At 48.8% G+C, this 18,627-nt stretch overlaps 1 protein-coding gene across 1 annotated transcript; it reads right to left on the reverse strand.

Moving 5' to 3' along the window:
- Positions 1 to 9,394: 9,394 nt before the first annotated feature.
- On the reverse strand, positions 9,395 to 12,701 carry HOXC13 (homeobox C13). Its single transcript, XM_030037629.1, has 2 exons — positions 12,068 to 12,701; positions 9,395 to 9,821 (listed from the first exon to the last, which is right to left on the reverse strand). The coding sequence occupies exons 1-2, from the start codon at positions 12,699 to 12,701 to the stop codon at positions 9,565 to 9,567; spliced, it is 891 nt and encodes a 296-aa protein (XP_029893489.1). The 3' UTR covers positions 9,395 to 9,564.
- Between the last annotated feature and the right edge of the window lie 5,926 nt (positions 12,702 to 18,627).

The following is an 18,627-nucleotide window of genomic DNA, read 5'->3' on the forward strand; positions in this document are numbered from 1 at the left end:
CTTAAGAACCGCGAAGCGCCCTAAAATGTCATATTTAGCATAAAATAATCGATAGGCGAGGGTTTTGCCCCAAAACCGCTGCGCGCCCCTCCCCCGGCAACACTCCGGGGCCCTCCACCATCTGCAAAAGCGAGGCTGGTTCTCATTAATTAGCTCCTTTATTAACTAAAACAGTTCGAATTTACAATATCTCCCCAATAAATTACTATTAGATATTGTGTCATATAAAGTTTACGGGCTTTTTAAGGAGACGAATGATGGTGCCCGCAACAGGCTCATATTTACGCGCGGTGGGATGGGAGAGTTGGAGGCTATTTGCGACCTTTTCTACTCTTTTTTATTATTATTATCATTCTTTTTTCCCCCTCCGCTCGGACTAGGTGGCTTTGTCGTGGGCTGGGGAAATGCAGCCTCTTCCCAGGCTCTTGCCACTCTCTCAAGAAGGGATGGAAGATTTTTTAACAATCCTCAATTGCTTTTATTAATGATCTGTGTCGAATAAAGCAGCCAGAAGAACACGACTATATAGAGCCTTAATTTAGCCGGTATACATTCCATATGCACCAAGGCGCACACACGTACAGATAAGTGTCCAAATCTCTTTTTTTTTCGCTTCGTTTCTGGGAAAGAATAAAAATTATAGTCTTTCTATATATTTCTTTGCTCCCCACGCCTGGAAACAAGAGGTGTGTACGTACACACACGTACACACACACACACACACACACACACGGAGCTGGTTCCTCGCCACCTTATAGCAATATATTCTGCCCTCGTAACACTACAGAGCTCTTCTTCCCTCCCACCCATCGTCTTCTCCTGGTCATACTGAAAAGAGCTGCTGCAAAGGAATACAAGGGATGAAAAAAAATAATCAATATTGGCTTCTTTCAGTGCAAAATAAATACGTTAGGGGAAGAAAAAAAAAAAAACAACACTGGAAAAGGCGCATTGTATGGAAACCGTGAACACGCAAAGACATTTGAGGGTGGTTTATGTCAGATTTTTTTCTGGAGTAGTTTTTTTCCCCACTTTTTTTTCTCCCCCCCCCCCTTTTTTTTTTTAATTTTTTTAAGCAACCAAAATGCCCACCCCGTTTGCTGGATTTTTGCATGGCTTTGCATTCCTCCCTGCCTTAAGCAACTCCCAAGCGCTCCCCTTGCCAGGTTGACTCTGCAAAGTACCGTAAATATTCCTGTAGAGGTAAAACCGCTGCGCGGGGGCGGAGGCGTTCCGCGGAGGCTAAGCCGGGCGGGTGCAGCCGCATCTCCCCAACTGCTGCCTTTCCAGCCAGCAACCAACATCCCTCACCAATATTTTATATATTCCTCAGGCATAAAATAATTTTTTCCTCATCTGGCAAAACACTGGGGCTTCAGCTGACCCCCCTCCCAGCCCTGCAAGGAAAATCAGGTGCCAATAAAATAACTCATTTAGGTGCTTTTTCGTCTTCCATGGACAGCTCCTGAAGGTGGAAAACCTATTTTCCGTATTTCCCATCCCTCTTTCTCCCTGGCACATCTATGGATATGCTACATACATACCTTGCAGAGATACGTGCATACCTTCCTACACGCTTTGCCTGCGAAGGAAGAAATACGACTACTAGAAATATTTTGCTAGAATGAAAGTTTAGCACTTTTTTTTTTTTTTTTAAACCTTGCCAAGGAATTTTTCTCCCTGCAGGTATAAGTGAAAAAGCTGCTTGCAATTTGTCCAAGAGTGTCTTCTCGCTGCAGAAGAAGCGCTCGCAACACTGGGCAAGCTGGGGAGGAATAGTTTATATAAAAATGAGCACGTGATCCCCGGAGGTTGCCATCTGAATTGGCTTTGTTTGCTGTTTTTTTAAAGAAAAGCCTTCCTCTACCTTGCTCTTTTCTTCGCAAATTTCCCCATATAAGACGTGCCCGGGTGCTGCACGGCTTTGTTCTCCACCGGACCTTGGGAAAGTACATTGCTGCTTCAGAGGAGTCTCCGGGTATTTGGAGCTTTTCCTCTTTATGCAATTCGATTTTTTTTTGCCGGATGAAAATAAAAATTTAATAAAATTTCACGTTTACCTCCAAGGAAACATTTTGGGGAGGCAGCTGCAGGGCTGAGCTGCACAGCAAGTGAACCACAAACTGCGCGCTGGAGTCCTGTGTGGAGGGATAATGTCAGCATGGGCATCACAGCAAGGGAGAGGGAGAAAAGCACCCCCAGTTCCCTTGTTTATTCTTTTTATTATTTTTTTTTAGAGCTGGGAAATGCTACAGCCGTGCTTAGAAATATATTAAGCGATGCAGAGCGTGGGGAGTAACTCCCTGCTCTTGGTGGCCTTGAATAGGGCTCCCCAGCTCAGCGCTGCTCCTGCTGCAAGCAGACAGCAGGTCCATGGAAGGGCAAAAAAATAAATCCTAAGGACTCTTAAGCAAAGCTGCCGCGTTTCCCCGGGAATTTCTTCCCCATTAAAAATGCATTTGCCAGTTCAGGTTGAGCGCTTGGGCTTTTCTAATGCTCAGCTCAGGCTGAGCGGTGCTTAAAAACGAAAGCCTGAGCCGAGTCCTCCTGCTTGGGGCACTGGCACTGCTGGCTCAGGCAGTCTCCTTCGTGCACAACCCACCCCGAGCGCCGGCACTTCAAAAATAAATCCCATTTTCTACCTCCTATTGCTTTGAGCAACCCCCCTTCTTTTTTTCTGCTGTGTTCCTCCCCCAGAAAAAGTTGCCCAGCCCAGCAAAAAAAATCTCTGAGCCTTTCCCCATTTGCAGGAATCCCAGTTTTCAGGTAGAGAGACCTTTTCCACGCCGATATTTAATAATCCTCGGGGAGGGTGTGTTTTTTTCCCACCTCCACAAGTCACACAGGCAGCTTTCGGGAAATGCTGGTGGGAAGAAGCCGGGAGAAGGTCCCTGACTGTGGGAGCAGGGAAAAAAAAGAGCCCCCGGAAAAAAAAGAGGGAGAGAGAAAGGCGCTGGAAAAGCAAGATTGCAACGTCTCAGTTCAAGGTCACTGTCTAGTGTAGTGAATAGGATCGACATCTTATGCTAATGACTGTCTCGAAGAGCATCACTCTCTGCACGGGGAAAACAACCACCCCAAGTTTTTGGGTTGACTTTGCGGTGCTTTGCCCTTTTTTCCCGCCCTGTTTGGGGGATTTACCCCTGCGCTCCTCCCTTCCTCCTCTTCCCGTTTTGCACCATCGCAACCCCTCTCTACCAAGCGTGAGAAATAAAATTTCCCCTTCCCCTCCTCCCGCATTTCATCTTCCTCCTGCGCAGCCCGCGGGGCTGAGCTCGGCTGCCGGCTCCCACCGGAGCGGGCTCTTTCTCCCCCTTCCCTCCAGCCTCGTCTCTTCAAGAAATCAAAAATAAAAAGAAAATCAATAAAAATGGCCCTAGCCTAATGGCCCCAGCCAAATATTTACGTTTCAGATGGGAAGGACTTAGCCCCACTTTCAGTTTTCTCCCAGAAAAGACCATGAAATTTAACCCTCATAGGGCAAAAATAGCCTGCAACATCCCCGTTCTGTCTTTCTGCCCGGAAAAGGGGGGGGGAGAAACGCAAATTAAAAGGTCTCCTTGTGCGTGTGCAGGTTGGAAAAACAGACCCCGTTATGGCTCAGCTTTTCTGCTCAACCGAATTTCACCCCAAATTGGTTGGGAGTTGTAAGGAGTTGCGGTGACTCGAACAAGAAGTTAGCTGCCAGGGTCAAAAAGGAAGTATTTAGAATAAATATATAGATACATGACACGGGGAATAAAATATAGACAGGCTTTGGAAAGCCCACAGAACTCTTATTTCGGGGTAGCTATATATCATTGAAACCTGCCCCGGGTACTTTTTCTGATGTGGAAAATGCATGTCTATAGACACCTTCTAGATCTGTAAGTGCACAAGACACCTTATATATATCTATATAAGAGGGTGGTAAAATGGAATACGTAGGAGTTGGGCAATAAAAAAAAAATTAACATGGAAAAGTGGTAAATGGATGGGAATAAAAATGTCTACGACACTTCAGCTCATCCAATATACAAATCATCTGGGGCAGCTTTCAGTTTTAACGAAGGCAGGTCCCAGCCTCGGTGCAGGGAATAGTTAAATGCCTGGAATATCATCATATTTTTCTCCAGCTTTGCCAGCAGAGGATCTTCTCCTCCTATTAGATTAATGTAAACTGATGCCTGCATCCTTTGTAAGGCAAAGGTTTAGTCCCCAACTTTAGGGAAGTTCGCTTTGTCCGCCAGCTCTGTTTTGGGTGAGAAGTTGGCGTTTCATACTGTAATTCCCTTGGAGGGCTGAAACCCCCCAACAACTGTAACAACAAACCAGTTAATGGTCTAGAATTCACGACTCTTGAGCAAATCGCAATTGGAGAGCCTGAAAAGCGTGATCTCACTTATTTAATGTTCCTTGTAAAGGAAGAGAAAGTGGTGGGGAGGAAAGGGAGTTTATTAAACCCACGGCTGGTCCAAGTGTGGGCTGAACCAGCTGAGCTCCTGCCAGGCAGCAGCTTCCCCCCCAAGTGCCGGCGACAGGAGACACGACATTTTGCTGGATGTAATTCTTAAATACCCATAAACACGAGGGTTTCCCAAAATGTGCTGAACCACGTAGGCAAGGCAGTTTATAAGCAAGGAACCAGCGGTGCTGTAGGAGTTTGTGGGATGTGTGTACACACACACACCCCGTGTTGGCTGTCAGGGTCTTAAGAAATAATTTCTTGGCAAAGCCTTTAGAAGTGTCTTCTCTTTTGCTGCTAACAAAAAAAAAAAAAAAAAAAAGTCTTTTTTTTTAAGACCAAGCGCTTCCATAACAAATAGAAAGTTAACCAGCAAGAGTTATACTCACCTCTGCACTGAGCACAGGGCTGCGAGAGCAGAATTCCCCCTCCAGATTAGGAAGTTATTCTTTAAAAAATGCATTAGAGAAAAAAATATGCAAATGCGAGTGAGCTAAAAAAAAAAAGACAAAAAAAGACAAAATAAAATTAAAAGGAAAAAAAGAACAGGGAGAAAAGAAAAAAAGAAGAATATGATATCTAAAAAAAAAAAAAAAGATGGGCGAGGGAAATCCCTTGTCCGGGATTTTACCATAAAGGCTGCGGTTGGGAAGTTATTCAAAGTCCTCGATACAAAGGAAAGAAAAGGCTAAACTTGGGAAACTTCCTTTTCAGGGCTTTATTGTTGGCCATTAGCCCGCCTGTCTAGACTTCAAATAACACCTTGTTTATCTGTAAACAGGAGCGGGAGCTGCTCGGGGCTGCCTGGTGAGGAGAAGATCAAGGGTGAGGGTCCCCTCGCTTATTATCCCCGCAGCTCGTGATGTCAAGGTCAAACAACGCCTAGTCACGGTCAAGGGTAATACAGGAGTGACGTCACGGCCTGTTGACCTAATACCCAACGAGCTACGGGCAGGGCGTTAATGGATAAATAAGCAAGGAAAAGAGAAGGAAGCCATTCCCACTGTCATTTCCTAACGGGGGTGGGAAGAAATAAGTAGAAAATGGAGAAATTAATTGGATTTGTGTTCCTGGGGGGTCACGCCCGAGGGAGGTTGGCTTTCGCGCCCGCGGAACTTCAGCGGGGAAATAACGAGCTGTTCCTCGGGTTTTGCGTGTGTGCGCGCAATTTTTGGTTTAATTTCTTCTCCTCCGGGCAAGCGCATCCTCCAAAGCTCTTGGAAGAGGATGACCAAATAACTTGAGTTGTAGATTATTATTTTGCCGCCCTTCTGGAAAAAAAACCAGTGCAAATCAACCGTGCCTGGGGTCGGCAGGAAGGATTTATCCCCAAAATTAAGTGGCGGTATTTTTTTGATCCGACCAGCCCCGAAAACACCTTTTTTTTCACCCAAACCGCCAGGATTAAAGGGGTGACCAAGTGTCCGTGGGTGTTTGCAGAGGGAAGGGGAAGGTTTGTCCGTCCCGCGTTCCCTCTCTGAGGGTCCAATCCTGACCTCCATCCCGACCCGACTCCAACCCCGACGGCGGGGGAAGGCTCAGCCCCACTTGGGGAGGGCTGAACCCCGAGGTCCTGAGCACGTCGGGGACGGGGTCCCCCTTCCCTGGGGTCTGCATTCCCCCCCCCCAAAATCCCAGCCGCACCTCAGCATCGCCTGCCTGCATCCGTGCTCCTTCCCGGCTCTTGGGCGGTGGTACAGCCCACGAGGGGAGGATGGAGTGGGTCGAGGAAAAATAAGGTTATTTTAAATAAGGATATTTTAAAATATTTTAAAATGAAACGTGGGCAATGGCAAGAGAGAGCCTGGTTTCACGGGCTCGCCAATATCTGCCAACTAAGACCATCAAAACCCCTTGGTGCCCTGAAGTGTAATGAATGAATTTCTTGTTTCCTCCCTGCTTTTGAGTTTGTTTTCTTTTTTTTTTTTTCTTTCCCTTTTGATTCCTCCCACAAGAGTTGAAAGAGCGACCGACACACAAACCGACACACAGGCAGCCCTCTCCCCCTCCAACAAAATTCAACCACAATTGACAAAAACTCCCAGAATTGGAAACTCCGTGAATAACTTGGGCTCAATTACACACATCCGTAAAGACAAAAAAAAAAAGTATTTATCCGTATCCCCTCATTCCCTCCAATAACCCTCGCCTAATAAACTCAGTTTCATCAACTTTTTTTTTTTTTTTCTCCCAGAACTGGTGAAATTCAGGTACAATGAGGAAGAATAGAGCCACAGCGAACAACGCGCTCGCTGTCGGGATGTCGGATTTGGGCTTGTCTGGAGTTGCTCTTAGGCATTGCAGTGTCTGCACACACAGCAAGCTTTTTTTTAAGAGGAAGAGCTTTTTTTTTTACACCCAAAACACATATTCTCGTGGCTCTCGTGCGTTAGGGCAGGTTTTACCCACGATTTAATCCCGCTACAGCAGCGGCGATGGGTTTCTCGAGGTATTGCGATATTTCCTAGCTGAGCGTCTTAAAAAAAAAAAAATTAAAATAATAAAGATTCAAATCTCTGCCTGCGTTTCCAAACCACCGAAGTTCTCCAAAATAAATGCAGAAAACACCCTCAGATCAACCCCCGGCTTTTTCCACTCATCGGAGAAATCAGCGACTGGGGAGGTGGGGGAAATCAGGGACCCTTTTTTCCACCCCCCCGCGAAGGGATGGGGAGCTGGAAGGAAAGGATCCAGCCCCCCGGCTCCCCCCGTTCCCGGGATTAGACAAAACCGCGTCCCACCTTGCCGGAGACTTGGGATCACTCCGGGAAGCATCCAAATCCATATGGGGTTTTCCCGGGATTTCTGGTGGTGGTATGGGCTCCATAGGGCACCCTGCCACCGCACTGAGCCCGCGGAGAGACGCTGGACCTACACAACCCCTACGTATCTGTCTTTTAGCCTCCTTTATGAAGCTATAGGTACACCCATACATCCACAGGGGTACAGACCGTAAATGAGATCTACACACCACTTCGTATGGTAATATAGAGCGTTGCACTTGCATACGTATACGTAAATTGATATAGATATATATATATATATAACATACCTACTATTTACCCACCATTTCGCGTAATAATGTAGAGGGTTGCACTTGCATATATATATATATAAATTTATATAGAGAGTATAGATAACGTTGTTATTTGCGGTATATTATATGAGATAGACCTATACACATTTCGCCTTAATACCCAGACTTATATAAATTACACGCACACCGTCAAGCCCCGCACACATACATATAACATATATATATAAAAAAATATATATACACCGACGCCCAGACCATAAAAAGTAACGGACAGACACGGTTATATGCACATGCCATTATATACCTTTGTATAAATGTATATATATATTATATATATATGCACTTATGCGTATCAGCTTGAACACCTAGCGTATCTACGCGCCCATTTCTGCAGACACCAGTGCTAATCTTTTTTTCATATAGCTTTATATAGCTTGTGCCTGCTCTCTCTGCCCCCTCCCATAAATATATGCACACACTCAATGCAAATTTAACCCGCAATAACATTGTTTTAGGTTACATCCCTTTAAAAGCCTTTCCCCCCCACTTCCCCTCCCCTTTTGATCATTTAACGAGGTGATTAAATCTAGCAGATATTAAGGTAGATTGTAATCCGCCTATGGAAGCAATTTCCTCTCCCGTGTTTCTTTCCGAGCTGCCCGGCCATCTCGGGGCCGCGAAAGTTCCGCGGGCGCGGAGCCGGGACGGCCGCGGAGCTGCTCGGCGGGGAGAGGGCAGGTTGGGAGATTTTGATCTGGGGCCGGAGCTGGAGTCAAACAGGTTTAGCGAAACGCGTCCTTTGGGAGGGAGATTTAAAGAGATTAGAAGCGTCTCCGGGAAGTCATCGCGTTTTCAGCCGGGGTAATTGCGGGGGGAGGGGGGAAATAAGGACAAAAAAAGAAGGGGGAAAAAAAAAGAAAGAAAGAAAGAAAAATTCAATAAAAAAGCAATGAGTTGGCTCAGCCTCCGCGGATTTATTTTCTCCGCTTTTTACTCCCCTCCTTGCATCTGCCCCTCGCATCTTCCGGAGAGCCCCTTATTAAGCGATTTCTGCCCAAATTTGCCACATTTCCCCGTTTGGTTTTTTTTTCTTTTTTTTTCCTCATCCTTTCTCTGCGGAGGTTTCCGCCCGGGCTGTATTTGCGGTGGTGGGGAGGGGTGGGAGAAGCACAGGGCTACAAAGAGGTGCACAAAGAGCCTCTCCTCAAGGCAAAACAACAACAAAAAAAAAGATATTTATTTTTAAGAAATGTCATCTGCAGTCGGTACATATCATCTGGACACCACAATATTATATACATATACAAGACATTAAAAAAAAAAAAGATGCTTTTACATATCCAAAGAACACTGTCGATAATTAGCCGGTTTAGAGAGGGAAAGAAACAAACCCCAAAGACAATATTGTGCATTTTCCATCTTGTCAGCGGAGAACAGACATTCCAGTTTTATGGCAGAGATATAGAAACCCTCGTGAGAACATACCCAAAATAGTCTCGTACAGCAACTCACTTCCATTTAGGACCTAAAATCAGTGGTTGGGATATTTAAACGATACCGAGCAATGGTTTTCTTCCCACAATAGCAGCCTTATTTCTTATTTTCGGTCCCTAGTGCCGAGAAAATACGAAGCTGATGCAACTTTGCCATAGGTTCTCCATACATTTATACATCGGTGGGTGAAATGGCCCGAGATATGAAAGACTGGCGAGGGGGTCGGACTATACAGCGTTACAGGGCAACATTCAGAGTTCATCTCTCCTTTAACGTAACTACACTCTTAGCTTATTATTTTCTTTAAAAAATATACACAGTTTAGCCTTATCGATGGATTTCTCAGAGCAAAACTGGGGTTTTCACAGTCAGAGCGGGGCAAAGGGATAAATCAAAGATGCGCTTAGTGTTTTGGGGGTGGGGAGGATGCGCGTGTGCATTTGTGAATGTCGTTTTTTTTTTTTTTTTTTAAATAATGACTTGGAATCAGCAGAGTCCCGATGATGATGTTATCATACAAACTACCAGATAAATATTTACGTTTCTTGCTTCCTTTTCCTTGCCCCTTCTCCTCCAAAGTCATCCTCTGTCAGGTGGCGTGGAGATGCGCTGTCTTGGATTTGCTCACCACCTTCTTCTCCTTGACCCTCCGGTTCTGGAACCAGATAGTCACTTGACGCTCGGACAGGTTGGTGGTGGCCGAAATCCTCCTCCTCTTCTCTTTGGTGATGAATTTGCTGGCCGCATACTCCTTTTCCAACTCCTTCAGCTGGATTTTGGTATAAGGGACCCTTTTTTTTCGTCCCCTCCGATAGCTGCTGACTTCGGGTTGTAAGGGGACCACGTCTGGATTAAAAAAAAAAAAAAAAAAAAAAAAAGAAAGAAAACAAAACATAAGGAAGAGGGAAAAAGGGGAGGGGGGGTACTGCATCCCGGGGTGCGGGCTGGGGATTTCTGCACGTCGGGGAGAGAAAGAAAGGGGGGAAAAGGAGCATAAAGAGTGGAGGAATGCGAGCGACGAGAAAGGGGAAGAAAGAGAGGGAAAAAGAGACAAGGCAGGCAGAAAATGCATCCAGCGAGGGGAATAATACTATAATAATAGTAATAATAACATAATATTCATCATTCACGTGGTGAAAGCCTGTTTTTCTTGGCGACACTGTCCACGCTGATAAACAAGGGGCACCAAGTCAACCTGCAGACTGATGTGCGCGGATCATCTAAGGGACCTTCCAGACGGATAGATTTTGGAAAATATCTGGAGCTTCTGCCCTATTTAATTCCTCCCCACCCCAAGCAGCAAACCTTCTCGGGGATCCCCGCAGATGCGCACCCCCAAACACCGAGCCCGGCGTGGAGACAAGTGCATCCCCCGCACCCCAGCCCCTCCCGCCGGCTTGGTGCAGCCTAGGAAAACCCTCGGGGTGGGAGGTGTGGGGGGGGCAAACCCAGCAAGAATAACCCCAGCCCCCCGCCCCCAGTGGCTTTTGCGGGGGGTGAGGAGGGGGAGATGCTCTGTGCTTTGCCAAGGGGCTATGGGGAATGGGTTCAGCAGGGATGCGGGGAGCATCTTCACTCCTCTTCTGCCGGTACTTGGGGGGGGGTGGGTGCATGAGGCTCCCCCCAAGCTTTCGGGCAGCCCCAGCCCCTTCTCAGCCCCCTGCCAGGGTCGGGGGGCGACCTGGGCGACGAAGCTCCTCGCCGCGAAGGTGTGACCCGGCTGGCTGGAGCAGGAAGATGGAGGCGAGCTGTGCTCGGCAGGCAGCGCAGCCCCAATTATGGCTGACAGGAGTTAATTGGGGAGCCCCTGGGGGAGCTTTGGGGGCGATCGGGTCTTTGGGGGGGGAATTGGGGTGCTGAGGGTGCCGCAAAGGCCAGTGGTGCGGGGTAGGAATCTCCTTCAGGGGGGTTCACTAGAGCTGCAGGCGATGGGGAGGGAAAGCGGTGGGGGCGGCAGCTCCCCCAAATACAGCTTGAATGCCAGGACCACCCCCCCCCCCCCCCCCAAAAAAACCCCACACGCACCCATCATGCAGCCAACAATGCATTGCTAAATTCCATCCCCTCCCCAAAAAGCTCCCGGGAAAGCTCATTCCTCCGTCCCTCTTTGTCCCGAAGAAGGAAAATACATAAAAGGATGTGTGTGTCCCCATTGCCCCCCCAAAGAACTAACGCGAGCGGTCCCTTCTTTCCATCCAAGATGCTGTAGGCCCCCTCCCCCCTTTTATTGTCGTTATTCCTCCCCCCCCCTCCGCGTCCTTCCCCACCCAAAGCTGGAACTGGGGGGCTGGAAGGAGCCTGGAAAGAGGTACCGGGAGGCAGCACCTACCATCACCTTCCTCCCTCCGCCGCTGCCGTCGGGGCACGGAGCCGGCCGGGGCCGGTGGGACCAGGAGGGGAAGGGAGCAAGGGATTTTCTGGGCTAAAATATGCTCCAAGGAGGGATTTTGCCTTCCCGGCTGCCTGTGGGCTGTCAGGCGGGCAGGATGCCCGCCTGACCTGGCGGAGAAGCCCCGCCGGTCCCCCCCTGCCACCCCTCTGCCTCCCTCCTTCCCCTCTAAACAGATTCATTTGTCACTTGACACCTATTCCTATAATTGTGTGTAATTGTGATATGATTTACTGTCCCAGCCCCCGACACTTCTCATTCAACTGAACCGCTGGAGAAGGGTTTTAAAAAAAATTTTTTTTTTTCCTTTTTAAGCTTTCTGCAGTTAGAGAAGCAGCGAGCGAAGGGGAAAATTAAGAGAAAGGCACCGAGAGACGCTCTTTAGGTGAGGCAACAAGAGGGAGGAGAGAAGAAAGGGAAGAATTAAACGGCAAAGTTACTTTCCAAGCAAGCTCACGGCATGTATTTTGATTCAGAAAAGATTGCTTCACCTTCTTTCCCATACATGTTCATACACATTGCCTTGCACAGGAGGCATTCCAGAGCCATTTCTTTCCCTTTAATTACATATACAGGCATACACGTATCTATCTGTATAGGTGTATGTATATGCACACTCATCCGCACACACGCACATCCACACCTCCGGTGGGAGCTGGCGGTCGGGAAGCAGGCGAGCACGCCGGTTCCCGGAGCAGCCTACCTGGGAAAGGTGATTTCCAGAGGTGTGCAGACTGCGATTGCTCTTTGGAGCAGTACACTTGCCCATCCCAGCCATTAGAAAGAGCCCAGTGTTGGTAACCTTCCATGGGAAGCAAAGCGTCGTGTCTCGGTTCCGGGTGACCACCGAGCCCCGGTACCACCGACACGTCCAAATAGCCAGGGACCGCCTGGTAGGAGCTGGGAAAACCGGGATAAAAGGCGAATTCTTTGGCCCTCGACGGCAGCTCCTCGCCGGGCAGGGGCCCGCCGGCCTCGGGGTACTTCTCCCCGGGGTGGTAAGCGCAGGGTTTCTGCTGCAAGTTGACTCCGTGGGAGTGGGACAACCTGCAGCCGTAGTAGCCCCCACCGAAGGGATAACCGTAGCCCAGCGCCGCGCTGGAAGCCGCCCCCGACGGGCACTGCCGGGGGGGCTCGGCGGCCGCCAGCTCCGCGTAAGCGCTTCCCTGGGGCGGCGGCGGCGGCGGCGGGGCGGTGGGCACGGCGAGTCCCGCGTGGGGCATCATCTCCCGGCAATGCCCCAACCCTTCCATGCGGTTTTTCTCCCGCGGGGCGTCCTCGCAGCGGCAGGCGAGGCCGTCGGGCCAGCGCGGGGGGAGGCCGAGCGGTGCCGTCATGTCATGCCGCGCTGCTCCCGCTGCTGCCTCCTCTTCTTCTTCTTCTTCTTCTTCTTCTTCTTCCTCCTCCTCCGCCTCCTCTTCCTCCTCCTCGGCCGCCGCCGCCGCCGCCGTCGGGGGAAGCTCCGCGCCGCGCCCCGCCGCCCCGCGACCCCCCCAACATATCGGCGCCGCGCGCGCATGCGCCGCCGCCCCGCCGCCGCCGCTCCATTAAGAAATCCGCCGCGGCCACGCCCACCCGGCTTCCCCCCCCCCGCCCCGGCGTGGCCCCGCCCCCGTGACCCCGCCGCCACGCTCATTGGTTGGGTTCTTCCTTCCCCCCCCCCCCCTTTCCCTCCATTAAAGGCGGTGGCGACCCCCCCCCCCGGCACAAAGAGCCGCGCGTGGCGGGGGGGTCCCTGCCCACGCGTGTCGGCTGCCGTTGGTCGAAGCGCCCCCCCCCTTATCCCCACGCACACCCCGAAACACCGAGGAGGGGGGACACACAGATGCTTTCCCTTGAAGGATCCCCCCCCGCGCCGTGTTTCGGTGTGGGGGAAGGATGCTCTAAGCGGTATGTGGGACACACACACAAGGATAACCCCCCCACCCGCGATATTTCAAGGGGAAGCGACGGGCAACCACGCCACGATTCTTCGAGGGGGCGGTCAAAAAGCATCTCCCCCCTCCCCTTTTTTTTTGTTTTTGGAACCTGTTGACTGTTTTTTCCTTCACAAAGTGCTTCCCCCCCCCCCGAAAACAAAATAAAAAAGCAAAAAAATCTGCCCAATTCCTTCCTCCTCCCCCCAATTTTCCTGCCAGACTCCAAAATAATTTGATTTTCCCCCACTGAGCACGCGTGGGAGGGTGGTTATTGATGTTTAATAGTTCGGTGGTAAATATTTCAGCGGCGATGTGGGGTAGGGGCAAAGCCCGGGGGGGGGGGGGGGCACGGGGAGGGTCTGTTGGCCCAGGCTGATTTGTGAGGGTTTGTAAAAACGTGAATTAATTCTTAACCCGGGGCCGGGCTGCCACAGAATTGGGGAAAAAAAATAGAATAAATGGCAGGTTGCTGGCTGGGAGGGATGGGGATGGAGGAGGGAGCACCTGGGGGGGGGGTCGCAGCCCTCGGGGAACCCCTGGGCGAGGAGTTATTAAGGGAGGGAGGAAGCTCAGCACCCGAAAAAATAGAAACCGAAGAAAAAGTGGGAAAAAAAAATCTTTTTTTTAGGAATTCAGTGCCCTAAGCTGAGAAGGGAGGTGAGCTCCGCCTGCGCTGCATTTGCCCCCCAAATTTTCCTGGGGGGTGCCGTGGGGTGTGGAGTCCTCCGAGGGGACTTCCAGGTGGTCCCCCCCCGCCCCCCGTGGGGTGCGTACCCACGCAGGACACCCTCCACACTTCATGTGTGTCCCCTTGAATCCTAAACCATCCCTCGGTGCTGCTGGTTCTGGGGGGTCCCGGGGCGGCTTCGCCTCCCACCCCATCCTCTTCCCATTCTCCCCAATAGCAAAAAAAAAAAAAAGAAAAAGCTGGAAAAAAGCAAAAAAACCCCCAAATCCCCCCAAATCTTGTGGTGGTGGGGAGCCCACTCTGCAAAGGGAGCCCGTAGAGGGGGGAAGGCGAGTTCTCAATTAACCTGCCCCGATCGAGGAGGGAATTTCGGCGTCCCGAGGAGCCCTCGAAGTCCAAGTTCAAGGTGAAGGAGCCCGAGCGGGTCCCCCTGAGCCTCGGGGATGGGTTTGAGGGGATGCAGCCTCGGGGGGGGACCTCCCAGGGGCTTCGACCTGGGTTTGGAAGTGGAGGTTAAAAAGGCTGCGGTGGGCGGGGGGTGGGGGAATAAAAGGAATAAAATAATGACATAAAATAATAAAGTGAAATGAAATGAAATAAAAATAATAAAAAAAATAAAAGTAAGAATGAAAATAAAAATAAGAATAAAAATAAGAACAAAAATAAGAATAAAAAATTTTAAAATGTAAAAAAAAAAAAATTAAAATAAAATAAAAAAGCCGTGCTCGCATCCTTTGAATTCCGCAAAGTGCTGTGAGTCCATCCAGAAATCACCCAGGAGAAGCATCCCCCCCCCCATCCCAAGAACCACATGGCTCGAAGCGGTGATGGAAGAAGCCGAGCAAGAAATTAAAGCCGGGTGTCCGCCACGTCGGGGGGAAGGGACGGGGGGAGCCGAACAAACCCTCCCTTCCCTCCCCCAGCAACCCTCAATTTTTTTTTCCCCCTTTAATTTTTATGAAGTAGTTAACATTTGGTAGCATATGTCCTCTCCGCGCGGCGTGGGAAGGGGATTAAATGTTAAAAATGTAAAGATTTATGGTAAGGGTAATAGAGGCGGAACGGGGGATGCGCGGAGTGGAGCGGGCAGCGGGCAGGCAGCGGGCAGGGCTCGGTGTCGAGGCGCTCGGGAGTTAAGGTAGGAGCCCTGAGGAGGGCAGACAGCACGGTAAATTAAAAATAATAGCAAATTGCCCTAGCAGGTTTGGGGAAGGACATTTCCACTTTGTATCCCGGGGAAAGAATCGGTTGAATGAAACACTGAATTTTGTAATTCGGTGGGTTAGTGCGGGTTGCACGCCGAGAATTAGAGGAGGGGGTGAAAACAAGGGAAAAAGAGAAGAAAACAAGAGAAAAAGAGGGGAAAAAAAAGCCCAAGAGAAAAAGAGAAAAAAACGGGAGAAAAAGAGGATAAAACAAGAGAAAAAGGTCTTTTTCTAGAGGCAGCAGAGGAGAAAAATCACATTTAAAGTGATGGTTTCCTGGGAAGGGTCCGTGGCTGGGAAGGGAGGAGGAGGGTCGCTGTGCAAAACAACCCTCAGCTCAGAAACTCGGGATTTCTTTTAAAAAAATGCTCCTTTTTTACCATTTCTTAGCTTTTGAGGGCGGCTCTCCGCGCAATGGCAAGTGGGTTAATGAACCCAAACCAGCTCAGGGATGTTTACACTTACCAAAATGTGGAACCGCTTAGGAGTGTGGTACCCATAAATAAAAAATAGGAAGAGGGGAAGGAGCAATTAGAAATAAGAGCAGATGTGAGACCCGTTCGTTAGGTTGTTGTTTTTCTTTTTTTTTAAATAGCATTTTTTCCCCCCAAGCTCTTTTTAAAGTATAATATTCCTCTCCTTGTGCATTTATAGAAAAAGGCTGGAAGAGTCCGCATCGCTCACACACCATCCCCGCAGCGTCACATTTTCAGCATTTTTTTTTAAATTAGGGAAAAAAGAGGGAAAATTGACCAATATCAAATAATATTGGCTTATAAATTCCTTTTTCTCATCCTCCCTCCGGCTCTAGGCTTGCAAATTGCTCCGGCAAAGGTTTTTATATGGATATTTCTGCAGGGAGCGGTTCCCTCTCCGTCTACCAGCGGGCTCCGAGAGGAAAGAAGCTGAATTTTCTTCTTCTGAAGACAAGTATGGGTTTGCCTGGTTCCCCTTCCCTTTCTCTGCCGTCTTGAAGACAGACCCTGGGAGAAATTCGGTGTATTTATTTCTTTATTTTTATTCCTGCTGGAAAGGAAGAGAGAAACATTCATCTCCGAGACCATGTGGGGAAAAAAAATTAGATATATCCTTGCGGTGTCCAGCTCTGTTCTGCCTTGCAAAACTGCGAGTTGTTTCTCATTACCTTATCTCCGACACTTTAACTGGTCCTTAAGGCAGTTTTCGACCCTTTCTCCTTTAAATTAGCCATTTTCTTTATTGCCACTCTCCCCTTAAAAAAAAAAAAAAAAAAACAAAAACCACGGAAATTTAGGGCTGAACACAGTTTTGCAGGTGAACGCGTGTTTGCAGCCGGAGATACTGAGTTTGTCAATATATTGGGTTTGTTAAAAAGCTAATCTGACTTGTAGATATTCAAGGCAAACCCTCAAAAAGAGGTGTGAAGGTAACTGTTGCCCTGAAAATACTGATGTTTCTGTGGCCAAACACCTAGAGAGCACAGTCGTGCACATCTAACGGGGCTCAAAGTCAAGCGCTGCTTCTCCAGGCCAGGGAAATCTCACCCGAAATAAAATTCATCAGCTGCGGAATTTTATGATAAAACCCCTTTTTATTATCCACATATCCTGGAGGAAAAAAAAAATAAATACAGGCTGGATGAGAATAAAGAAAAAAGGCAAATCCTTTATTTTAGTTAGGGGATAGATGAAAATAATTCACCGCAAATCTGTGGCACATGGGTATTTTTCTTTTTTTAATTTTCCTTTTTCTTCCCTTTGTTTCCTCCCTTTCCCCCCCTCATTGTTGTCTGAAAGATTTAGAAATTCCCCCTCGATAGACCATTTTCTGGGAGAAAAACCGTATTTACGGTTCTTCCCACCTCCAGACGTCTCACATACAAAGGAAAATGGCCAAGGTATGAGATTTATTGAAGGAAAATCGGCTCCAGCCGCTGTCAGTGCCTCTAAAGCACGATGCACCCGCACAGAAAAATCCCTACCTAGATTTGGAAAGGAAAGTTGCATTTCCATTACATTGCGTGGGGGGGGGGGGGGGGGGGGATAAAGGAGGGGAATTTTAGCTTTTGAGCCCTCGGGGAAATTAGAGCCCGTGGTATGAGAAAGTCTGAGATCAACATACAATTTTCCCACTGGAGTACCAATTTAGTGAAGAAACTATTCCACTAAATCTCATATTCTTGCAGAGGAATCCAAGGAAAGCTTTCCCAGGCTTTGTTCAAAATGTGCTTTGGATAAATAAAAGCCAAAGCCGACTTCTTTTCCTAAACTTTGCGTGCCTTTTTTTTTTTTTTTTTTTTTGAGAGAGAGAGAGAGAGAGAAAAATAAATCCTAACATCCCTGGTTCAGCTCATTGCTGAATTAATACAACCAGGGAGGCTGGAGGCTGTGGCCAAGCCTTAGCAGCATTCTTGCAAAAGCAGTGCCCGGAAAAGAAGATGAAGTACAGTCTTCTCTGCCTTGACGCAAGGCACCCAAAAAAGGGACAAAAAAACACCCCAAAAAGGGACAAAAAAACCCAAAAAGGGGTATGTGTGCATCAGACTTACATTTGTCCCAGCAGCTGGGTTTATCACCAATTCCTCACCCCCCCTCTTGCATTGGAGATGTTTATACAGGGAATTAAAAACAAAATCAAAAAAACCCCCTACCTAATCTTTAATTTAAATGCTTTTAGAGAGAGAGGGAGCGAGGAGGAAAGATGCATCGAGGACGGAAACGCAATATCAGGTTACTCCCCGCCTCGTCCCCCTCCCCGGGCTGGATCAAACCGTCTCGGGTGGTGTCAGACAGAGAATTGAGCCTGACCCGAGACGATCCGGCTTTTCTCCTTCCTAACCTGTCAGATTCCTGCAACCTGTTTGGAGTGGATCCACCCTGAGGCTTTTTTTCACCCTTTTTTTCTTGGGGTATTTTTTTTTTTTTAGCTGCCATCGACAAGGCGCTGCCAGCCCAGCCTGCCCCCAGCACCCTCCCAGTACTCCCCCCCCCAAGCTTGGGAAGGGGTTTCCTAAGTCTCGAGGATGTTTTGCTTTGGCTTCCCTGCATTTTGCTATCCAGAAAGGGGGGAGGAAATTATGTGTATATATATATATATATATATATATATATATATAATCGCTCCCCCTCGCCCCAAGGCAGGGCCAGAGGTAGATTTGCAAAGCCAAACCTCACCCTCTCCAACGCCGTGGCTTTATTACTGCGTTTTATCCTTCCCCCCCCCCCCCCTCAAAAAACCGTGCTAAAGTTGAGAGGGAGAAGAGGAAAGGGATAAATACCTCTTGGTGCCACTCAGCTGACCCATCACCCCCGCGGTGACAACGCGGGGACGTGCCAGCTTGTCGGGGGGGCTCCCAAAATCCCGCAGCCCCTCTTTTTCTCCTTCTCATCCCTCCTCCCCACCACCCCCCGCCTCCTCGCACGGCGACACCACGTTTTGAGGCAAATAAGGGCTTTTTTTTTTTTTTTTTTTT

The sequence above is a fragment of the Aquila chrysaetos genome, chromosome 15, assembly GCF_900496995.4.
Source record: "Aquila chrysaetos chrysaetos chromosome 15, bAquChr1.4, whole genome shotgun sequence".
Taxonomy (NCBI): Eukaryota; Metazoa; Chordata; class Aves; order Accipitriformes; family Accipitridae; genus Aquila; species Aquila chrysaetos.